The 11,511-nt window shown below is 36.7% G+C and overlaps 1 protein-coding gene across 1 annotated transcript; it reads right to left on the reverse strand.

Annotated features, from left to right (window-relative positions):
* Positions 1-5,151: 5,151 nt before the first annotated feature.
* LOC124636678 (tetra-peptide repeat homeobox protein 1-like) lies at positions 5,152-9,565 on the reverse strand. Its single transcript, XM_047172840.1, has 4 exons — positions 9,557-9,565; positions 8,284-8,625; positions 7,919-8,068; positions 5,152-6,425 (listed from the first exon to the last, which is right to left on the reverse strand). The coding sequence occupies exons 1-4, from the start codon at positions 9,563-9,565 to the stop codon at positions 6,246-6,248; spliced, it is 681 nt and encodes a 226-aa protein (XP_047028796.1). The 3' UTR covers positions 5,152-6,245.
* Between the last annotated feature and the right edge of the window lie 1,946 nt (positions 9,566-11,511).

Raw genomic sequence — 11,511 nt, forward strand, 5'->3', positions numbered from 1 at the left:
AAGTTCATTAGGAATTTGTGACTAATTGCTCTTAATCCAAATAATTAGCATTTCAATTTGGGCTTTATTGAGAACAAAGTCCTATACTTAGGTACTGGTTTTAAACGTTGTGTAAAAATAGCACGTTTGATGATAATCAGCGGATTCTCTCAGGTAAAAACCAATACCTTGTCACAAAACCACAACAGATACTTTTAAGGTTCGCAAAAATAAATATTATTTTATGAAAAAAAAAAACTAAACAATCGGCTTCAAAGATATTTGCTTTTTGAGTATCTTATATCATCTTAATATATGAGTCATATGTATCAATATGAAATTATGATTTATTTAAGTTTAATAAACTGTTTAAATTATACCACTATGATAAAGTTTGAAATTCCAAATAAACGTCCCACATATTCCAATAACCCGGATTTCAAAACTAGATCCTTAATAGCGTTCGTATTATTAGTTATTAACAGTTTTGATGTGTTGTCCCACATAAACACATTGTTTCAGTTTGAAAACTTTCATATCTATGTAAATGGCCTTTTAAATAGCCTGAGCTAGTTATTTCCTACGTACACCTGTTCGACTCTGTCTTTGCTGATTAAGCGTTAAGGATCCCTTGATATATTATGTTTGTTCGCAAAACATGCCGCGATTCTGGTTACACAAAAGGCTCCAGAAGGAAAAAGTCTGACGCTCCCTCCCTCTGCAACTACAATTGGAGGGGTCATTTAATGATATCCCACAAAAATGGCATTAACTACTAGTGGTCCTTAATAACCACTTTAGCATCATTCATAAGAAAACACTTTTAGACTAGCAGATATTCTGATTTTCTGCGCGTGTTGTGATGTTTCGCGCCTAGTAAAACTGAGTATAAACGCGCAGCATTTTCCCTATTGTGAAAGTTCTGTAAATTTTGATGACTCCTTTTATTAATATTACATCTACATAAAATGTCGAGACTGCCACGAAGAGGACGAAACTCAAACCATGTCAAAGAGTTGGTCATTGGCATCAATGATTGATGGCTTGTCTGTGACAATATCTAGAATCTAGATCCACATTAATATTAGTCACGGTGTTTTCTAGAATTTGTGGAAAATGATGTGTTTGGCCTACTATTATTTGTATTTAAGTTGTAATTTTCTTAGACACGTTTGATTTGTTCGTCTGTCTGGAGGTCAGAATTTTTAAACGGTTCATTGATATAATAGTTACTTTACGATTTATCGCAAAATGGTATCTAGAATCTATGTTTTATATAATTACGAGGGAAATAAATTGCTGTTCGAGCGAATTAACCACCTGATCATTTTCCTTCATGCACCGTCAGTCTCAGTGTGACTACGGAAGCCAGTATCCCGAGTTCGATTCCAGAAACTTTGACAAAGCAGTCCCGAGTCTGAAATTTGGCGGTGTTACACTCTGGGAAGTTCAGTGGTTTTGGCATGAAAACGTGACAGACAGGCAGAGTTACCTTCATCTATCTATATAAATAAAAATGAATTGTTGTTCTTTAGTCTGATTAAAACTCGAGAACGGCTGGGCCGATTGAGCTGATTTTGGTTTTAAAATGTTTGTAAAGGTCCAGAGAAGGTTTGAACGATACAAAGTTCGCGGGATCAGCTAGTTTATAATATTAGTAAGGATATGTCTGAATCGTATTGTCCCTAAGCATAAATCCTATTTGTGTAAATAGTAGCGACATCTATGCTCCATTCAGAACATCAGCTCACTAGCCGCTAGTTACTCAACTAGAATTGATTCACAGTTTAATGCTAGTAGCTCTAGTTACTGCTGATTATGTAACGAATGTTAATTTCGTATTGAATTAGTTCTAAAGGAGTTCTGTAGATGGATACACTTCGATATTGCACACATGGGGAAGTTCTTTCGACAGAAGTTGGCTTTGGGAAATTCAAAAACCATGTTATTTATTGACAAGGTACCTACGTTTTGGAAAAGCGTTGGTAAATGTCATCTAATTAGCTCATGTAAAGCCGAACCCTACTGTCTTGATTATAACTGTTTCAGTACTGAATTTTTAGTTATGCAAATTCTAGTGCATAGGAACTTTTCATCTTTGGTGCGCAAAATAGTTTTCACGGGATGCGGGTGGCATGGCAGGAGCATGTGGTTTTTCCTTATTTCTCTGTCATTTCATCTCACGAGAGACTCTGTTTCCAACCATATCGTCTCTGGCACAATCCATCCTTCGTCTTTTTCATCCTCTTCCTTTTCCATTTACCTTGAAGTTCTTTAGCCCACCTAAATAATAAAGCTACTTACACATAACACGCCCAACTACAACCGTATTACCGAACAAGACCTATACAAAACCTAACTTGTCATCCAATCACTATACTTACCACCGTTTAGCCGGCCGTTCCAGACTGGTGACCAAACATTATGCTTTTCCATGTTGAACAAATGCAATACAAGCTTTTGTTCAACATCATAGGGAAAAACAGTGGGCCTGCCCTTGGAAATTCTTTAGTGCATTAACGCTGAATAAAAAAAATCTTCTTCGATACATCTATGTCGTCTGTCATCTCACAAACAACATCATTTACATCGTTTTCGTGTTTAACGCAATCCATCCATAGTTTCTTTGCTCGTCCGCCTCTATATCCATCCACGTTCAGCCTATAAGCCTACCTAAAAAAAAGCTACTTACACATAAACGTATTACCGAACAAGACCTATACAGAACCTAACTTGTCAATACCAATGACTATACTTACCACCGTTTAGCCGGCCGTTCCAGACTGGTGACCTCTTTCCCCTATTGCACAACGGTAAGTAGTCCGCGAGTGTTCCGTGTTCGATGCCGGTCACGTCACATTGTGCAAGGTTGTCCTTTGTGTAGGATTAGTAATCGGTAGTGTGTTTGTTTGGATTGTTGCGATTAGTTAGATTATTGGTAAGTTGATGTGATTTAGATTTGGATAAGGATTAAAGTTGTTCAATCAAATTTTAAAGGCTATAGTTCAAATGAATAATTGATTATGATTATTGTTTGACTTAAAATAAATGTTTAGTCAGTAAGGTTCTACGTTTAAACTTTGTGTTAGTCTCCATAATATCTTATAGAGTCTCGGTTCTATTCACATCAATTAAACTATCGATCGACTAACCCATCATTAGGCCATCCGATTCAGTCTCAATTTCACCTCACTTCAAGTATCTTTACCATAATGCCCATTATAAGTAACTTGTATCTCCTAAACTGGATTTGTAATAGAATGATGGGTATTTACTACAACCTATACACAGGTTTAGTACGTTTTATATATAGGTAAGTTCGTGAGCGCATCATTACAAACATCTTACAGGCGCCACACAGTCTGTAGTACAGAGCCACAGATGGTTAGCCACCCAATGATAAATAGCAGAAGGTTCACTGCAACAAACCGCGAATCTTTTTGTTGATTTAATGTAATTAGAAAATACAGTGTTTGTCATTAGGAAATACTTTAAAATAGTTCAAATATCAAAATTGGGTAAGTTTTTATTTCTTTGGAGGGCATTTATTTTATACTAAACTGTGATACTGATCAGACTGATTCATCAAGCTTTTGATGCAACAATAAATACACAGCAATGCTAATAATTTTGCCACCGACTTCTAGACCGATGCACCTAAAATTAGTTTTTTTTTGCTTTTTAGTGTTTTTGGAAGTCGGTTTAATTTTTTTGTATTTTTTTTTTGTATTTACAGCTTTTCAGTGATACGAATAGTTGTCACTATCCATATAAGACGAAAGTTCTCATCAATACAAAGAATATAAGCCCAAATACGAGGTATTTAACATATTCAGTTGTCGAGTTCCCTCGATCTTCTCTAGTCTCCATCATCAGATCAGCTCCAAACCTTCCCTGTTGCAAAGGTCTCGTCAACACAAATAATATAAGCTCAAACACGAGGTAGTTTACATATTCAGTTGTCGAGTTCCCTCGACCCTCTCTGGTCTCCATCATCAGGTCAGCTCCAAACCTTTACTGTTGAGTAGTGCTTTCAGGCATACACCTGAGTGTCAAATTTTTACCCTATGTATGCCTACAACTTTTGAAGTTTGCCCTTGATTTCTCAGGGTTTCCATCATCAGATCCGTGACCTGATGACTATGGGACCAACAGGCAGCTATTCTGCGTCGAACAAAAAAAGAATCACGTAAATCGGTCTATAAACCTCGGAGTAATCGATGTACATACATAGAAAAAAAAAAAAACATACCGGCCGAATTGAGAACCTCCTCCTTTTTGGGAAGTCGGTTAAAAATACAGATTATTATACCTTTTACATTTCCACCTTTACAGTTCCAACTCCCATATTCGCGCACCAATCATGGTGTGCTAATGTGTTTACATTACCTAACACGACATAATCCAGTGGACCGGCACCGTGACGTCACTCCCATGGCCTGAGTATGCGGACCACGTCCTTTTTCCTATAGAAAGTGGACTCGCCACTAGTTAGGGTGACTTATGTAATGGAACTTTTTGGCAGGAACTGCGTAGTTGGTTGTACCGCTGTGGATTTGATTGGGATAGAAGAAATGATGTCTATATATATGTCATTTTTGGGACTATGTTATTTTTCCCAAGTATGTTTCCCAGTTTATAACTTTTTCCAACTAGGTATGTTGGGGTTGACTTCTAGTTTAATTAAATAATTTGCGTGAGACGAAAATCAATCATCATCATCCTCCTAGCCTTTTCCCAACTATGTTGGGGTCGGCTTCCAGTCTAACCGGATTCAGCTGAGTACCAGTGCTTTACAAGAAGCGACTGCCTATCTGACCTCCTCAACCCAGTTACCCGGGCAACCCGATACCCTATGGTTAAACTGGTGTCAGACTTACTGGCTTCTGACTACCCGTAACGACTGCCAAGGATGTTAAATGGCAGCCGGGACCTACAGTTTAGCGTGAGACGAAAATCAATGAATGGGAAAATATTTTAAAAGATACAAAATGATTAGTTTTTTCGAATAAACTGTAGGGAAATATTTTTTTGTAGATCGTGTGTATATTAGCTTATGTTTAGCTGTTCCAATATGTTTAGCGAGTGTATAAAATTCTGATGGATTTTCATTAATTCTTACAAGCGTGTATGTTTTCGTGAGTCAAGGATGTGCACAAAAAAAGGCAAAAATATTTGATATACATTTTATTACAAAAAGGCCGTACATTAAATAGTTTTTAGTCGACTGCGGTCGAAATAAACTCGTATTCTTCATCATTAAAGCTAGAAAAATAGAAAAAAGTCTATATACAACAGTGCTTTACCAGGTACTAACTCTCGAAGCCTTTAGCTTTACTTTTTCATCAGAGATCATGTGAAAACATGAACCAAACATTGGCATAAAAAACATCAAAATAATACATTCAACTACATACATACAAAATGTCAGACAAATCAAATGATATTTACATAGATTTCATACATACATAAATAAAAATATCTTCAGATGATTTGAAAATTAATGGTTTAAATCTACTGTCATGGATGTGCTCTACTTTCATTTAATATACATTAATAAATATTATTATGGCAATTTTTCATATACAAAAATAATATACCAAAGTATATCAGAAGTAGGTTATACAAAATTTCTCAGCTCCTTCGCCCAACCAAGTTGTAAAAAAAGTATAAAAACAAAAAGTTTTTCGTTTTTAATATGGCGGTCTCACGGATAACCTACTTTGGAAATACTTCCATTCAAAATGGCGGCAGGCTTCGTTGTGATTGCACTTTATCCCTAAACTTCTCTCACAAAACCTGGACTTGTATCCGTATATGAATTGTGACGTCATTTATCATCCACAAGATGGTATTATTGGACATTTCAGCCATCCTTAAACTTTCTCAACAGCGACCATACACGTTTAGGACAAAATGACACAGTTCCAATACGGATAAAAGTCCTATTATATCATACACTCACACCTAAATCTACACTTATCTACATCACATAATATCGTTCTGACTACGCACAAGAATCCCATATGAAAATGCCTTTACATAAACATTTCATCTACTGGATTTCATCACTTATACATGACAGATTAAAACGAGAAAACCCTATTAATTTTTTTATCATATAAAACCTACATCGAGGGCTATGCAACACAATCATAGAGAAACGTGTTGTAAACTCCTTCGAACTTAAAAAGAACAAAACGGTTTTCAACGGTCGAATTTTGAATTTGGAATCTGTCATTGAATGAGTGACGTTTCATGACAGTTTACCATCCGTATTTGGAGTGCAGCGAGTGTCCGTGAGCTAGACCATGGCCGTGGAAGTCATGGATGATGGGGGCACTAGCGTAAGACTTTACTATGGGAACCGCTACTGGGGCGGGGACAGGAACGGCGACGGGCTTGGGAACGGCAACTGGGTAGGGTTGGGGCACTGGGACTCCGACCTGGAAAGAGAGAGTAAGTTACTGAATGGGCAGAAAAAAAAATGTGTACAAGCTCAAAGCATATAACTCTTTTGTGCTGATTTCTCAAATTAATATTTTGTGAGCCTCTGCAACGTGACTATTTTTTGTGTTCAGTCTTATGGTTACGCAAATACTATTAAGGATCATTATGTGTTCATCTTAACAGTTTTTGCTGGTATTTTCGAAATGATTTATTTATTTATTTATTTGATTGATTTATTAAATGATTAATGATCGTATTTGAGTTTATACCTGGAAAAACAGGTTTGTTGATTTTGGTTTTTGAAGTAAATCACTTTGAATCACGAGACTGTTCTTCTAGGACATAGAAGATAGAAGTCTCCAAGTTTGGTATGGGTCATTTTTGGACACCATTCGAAAATGTAGATACCACTTAACCACAAAGACACTAAACTCATAACTGCTTAATAAACACATAAGTAGACCTAATTCTCAAGACATTTTCTGAAAAAACTCTACAAAGTATCACCATACAAAATACTATTGTTCAATCAAATCTTCCTTCATGAACAAACTGTGTAGTCACATACAACCGGCCTAGCTTATCAAGTTGTCTCTCCATTACGTTCAATTGACCGGCGCGTGCGACGCCGTCGTGACGGAAGCGATACTAATACCCACCATTATCGTGTTTTACGGTCTATGGAGCTTCTATTGATTGCTTGAGTGTTGTCTTACCTGGATCGTGTTTGTTTATTGATTATTTTGTAGGCTATTTGATTATGATTTTGAGGCTGTTCCTTTTATGATTCAGGTTATTCGACTATTGCTAGTGACACTATGCTGTTTTGCCAAAGACAAGAAAATGGTTTTCTTTAACTTTATACGGTCATCTCTGATGTATGGCCAAAGGTAATGGTTTTAAGAGTTAATATTTTAATCCAAATACATTCTTCAGTCTAACTACTTGTATTTTAACTCACTTTTTGCCACGCAGAGAATTTAAGGACACCAGAGTAAGACGTGATATACCATATGATGTCATTTACTCTTCAGTGCTAATTATGTCACAATGTCCAGCTCCATGGTGCCAAGGCCACATTATGGCATACTCAGGGAAGTCAGTGTTATACAATACCACTTCGTACGGTAATTCTAATCGCTTCATTAACCCACTCGCAGTTAGCACGTAGATTCTTCTCCATAGGAATTACTTTACGCAGGACGGTTATAGAATTTTAATTAAGAGTAAGTAGTTTACTTAGAAATGTCCTGGTTTTTAGTGGATTAGCCGATAGTGTTAAAATAAATGGGAGGTTGAACGTGATTCAATCTAAGATTTTCACAATTCCCCGTAGAATTAAATGTGGTGTCTTCTTGAATGAATATGGTGGTGGTGTTTTTATCTCTGACTTTCTTATTGGGAGCAAGAAGAAATTCTCATTGGTTTTGGAAGCTGTTTCCACCTTTAGTTCCAGTATTTGTCAGTCTGGTCTAAACTCCATACTTACTTGTTTAATGACGGGGTAGGGCACGGCGTGCGGCACAGGGACGGGCACGGGACGGTCGACCGGGACGGCGACGTGCTTCTCCACTGTCACTGGGTACGGCTTGGGGACGGGGACGGCGTAAGGACGGTCTACTGGTACTGGGACTGCAACCTGGAATAGAGGAGAGATTTGGTTTTTAATTTCGTAAAATAAATCTTGAAGACGAAATGGATTAACATTTTGGCAATGACATGGTAAAGAATTTGAATGAATGTCTTCGATGTATGTTCACTAAGCCAATGAATTGGTTTTATTTCTTAGGTACTACAAGGTAAAAAATATTTGCTTTCAATGAGACAAACAACGTTAAAACCATCAAGACCTACCTTAACAGCAACAGGGTAAGGCCTGTCCACGGGTACAGGGTAGGGAGCAGGCACAGGCACTCCAACATGCTTCGTAACAGTCGTATGGACATCAGCTCCCACTATAGCTCCTCCAATAGGACCTCCAACCAATGGGCCTGCAGCATACCCAGCAGCAATAGGTCCAATAGGCCCACCGCCCAGATGACCCGCATATCCAAAGTGACCATGGCCCAAAGCCACTCCATGGCCAATGAGTGGAGCACTGACTCCGTAGTGACCTACTAGGCCACTTCGCTTCTGGACAACTTTGCTCGGTTCAGGCTCAGCCAGAACTGAGGCTGCCAAGAAGAGTACTGCGATCTGGAATTAGGGAAAAGATTTTTCTTTAACACCATACTTTTGGATAAGGATTTATAACTGCAAATATGGGAAGGTGGACTGGCTTGTAAGATTCAAGGTAGGTACCGTTTAATTGTCGTTATCTCCTAAAAATTGTGTTCGTATCGTCAGACTCAAAAACAACTACTGCCATATTATTAAGTTTCATTTTACTTTCTTTTAATTTACACCAGATAAACAACAGCAACCAAAAACACACCCAAAGGTCACTCCCCTCACACCAAACCTATGCAAATGAAGAGAAATGGTGACCACCATCGCCAAAATTGTCCCCTGAATGCACTAACGCATACATTAAGCAGTACAATGCATCCGATTACTTTTACTTGTTGCGTGATATGACTCCATCGAACTTAGTATGTAAGAAGTACAGTCACAAACGAAATTCGTATCGGATCAGAATGGTAATGAAGGGATGCCATGCTATGGATATTAGAACATGATTTACGCGTGTTGTTGTTACGTAGGCGTGCAGTCGGGCACGGAATTAATGAAGTGTGGTGATTGTTTTGCTGTCGAACTATGTGATACTAAGAATGTTTTGTCTATGTGAGTCTATGGTATGTTAGGAACGTTTTGGTTGTACCTGCTTGGTTTGGTCTTTATTGTTCGTGTGCGTGATTGCTTAAGTGTTTGGCTGGGAAAACTGTTATTGTACCTACATACTTAGTAACATTTTTATATCGTAATCCGACGTCTGAATTTATCGCCGGCTTATGACAATAGCCATACTTTACATGGGTTTTTTTTTAATTATAGACACTATCATAAACAAGTGCAACTCTATAGTTTTAGGTATTAGAAATACATCTAAAGAAAATGAAAATCAACATTTAACAATCAGGGATTCGAACTTAAAACCCGTTAAAACCGCTAGTATCTTTATACATACTTCCGTCATTTTGATAACTTTTAGACTTTAATAACCTATCAACTAAAGTTCTAGAATCCACATCTAGTTAACTAATTAGGTAACTAATGCCCATTTTCACCAACAAACATCTAAATTTAGAGATCCCTTAAGACCATTTATTGAACACTTAATACGAATATCGTTTTCACCAAAGTTTAAGTGTCCCTTATAACCCTTATTATTGGGGGAGCCCTTATTCTAAGTGGCACTTAGTTAGGGAAACGTTAAGATATTGTTGGTGAAAACGGGCATAAACCTATAGGTGATGTCACCCACGTAACTCGGATCATTACTTCAACAAAAATGTGGTTCAATTAACGAGAAAACCAACTAATACTGATACTTGGACCCGGTCCAGGAAAATGACATGAGTACTGAGAAAAATAACTAGTCGGTTATCTAACTACCCACTGTAGTTGACTTTACATAGCTATGGGCAGTAACCATTTTTTAATGAAGTTACTTTTTCTATGGCTAAAAAGGGTTTTTCTGAGGTTTTTCTTTAGCTTGTTCCTCACAAGAACTTACATTTATTTATAACCTCTACAAGTATCGTAAGAACCGTTAATTTATAGGTAAGTTACATGTAGAATTGTCGGGAATCGAACCTGTGTGCAGATACAGCCGTTTTGTCTTTCCGACTTAATCTTTTGATTAAATGTCTTACTACATTTATGAACATTTAAATTATATCAAAAGCAAATTGATTGATTGCTACGACGCTACAATTTAATTTAGGACTACGATCAACCTTTGAACTCAGTCTATCAAAACATTATTTAAAGCTTTATGCCTTTGATCTCTTTAAAAAACTATATTAAGCTTTTAAAAAGGCATACTCTTTTGGAAAATTGATGCTTTATAGAAATACATAGTTTACTGGAAAGATCTTATCCAGTAATTATAATTTTTCATTAAACAACTCCCGATTACATTTAACCTACCCTAACAACTTATATATTATCTGCCTAGCCTTTTCCCTAATAACAACTAAGCAACTAAATTCTAATTAGAATATTAGTAGGCAAACAAACGATTGCAATCGCGACCGGTAACGTGCAGTTCAGTGGTGTAGAATGCACATTCTGCATTAATTAATCCGTGGGAAAATCGTGTAAGCTGCACTATCTAATTAGTACCTATATTGTTTGTGATTATTATTAAATTTAAGGTAACTTGATTTTTATGTATGTTAAAAAAATATTTAAATCACAGTATTTTTTATATTAATTATTATTATTGTTATAAAAGGGCCTTTTAAAATGTAATTTAAGTTGAGATAATTGTCTTCTAATAACACTCTAAATATAAACTAAAGTTAATCCAAAAAAAAAAATCCTAGCTGACCTAATTCTAAGTTAACAAACACTTACGTAAGACTTCATAGTGTAAATTAAGCACTGCACTGAAACTTTAACACTGTAAGGATCGAAGCACACTGTGCATATGTGCTCTAAGGCCCACAAACCACTTATATAAGGCTGGTCGCACACAACCCCACTATTGGAGCCATTGGTTTAACTTCAAACGCGAGTATTTGCGACACTTAGCACCCGTGTTGCAGGTATGCTGGCAATTTGGACGTTATTCAAATTAGCTGGAAAATTAGTCATTGTTTTTGTAATGAGTTTTGGGTATTGTGGGCCGATCTTTGATTGTTGCGGGATGTAATTTTGTTCTTAAGTTTAGGGTTGTATTTGTCGATAAGGAATGAAAGGTGAAGTTTTGCATAATTTTAGTGCATAGTCGAAAAAAGCCAGAAAAGTATTAGTATTTATATGTAATCTATTGATTCTATTCTATGTTCTTTTTTTTGTTCTCCTATAACACATAGTAATATTGTGAAATCTATCATGTGCTCAAAATTACTCTCAGTTCACAGTTGACAGTAGACAGAGTGTACCAGCACTGGATATGAAAATTTTTATGATAGT

Source organism: Helicoverpa zea, chromosome 14 (genome assembly GCF_022581195.2).
Source record: "Helicoverpa zea isolate HzStark_Cry1AcR chromosome 14, ilHelZeax1.1, whole genome shotgun sequence".
Classification (NCBI taxonomy): domain Eukaryota; kingdom Metazoa; phylum Arthropoda; class Insecta; order Lepidoptera; family Noctuidae; genus Helicoverpa; species Helicoverpa zea.

Coding starts and splice junctions, on each gene's coding strand:
- LOC124636678 (XM_047172840.1), bottom strand. Junction 8,069..8,283: donor CTTACCCTGTTGCTGTTAAG/GTAGGTCTTGAT, acceptor CCTCTATTCCAG/GTTGCAGTCCCAGTACCAGT. Junction 6,426..7,918: donor CCTACCCCGTCATTAAACAA/GTAAGTATGGAG, acceptor CTCTCTTTCCAG/GTCGGAGTCCCAGTGCCCCA.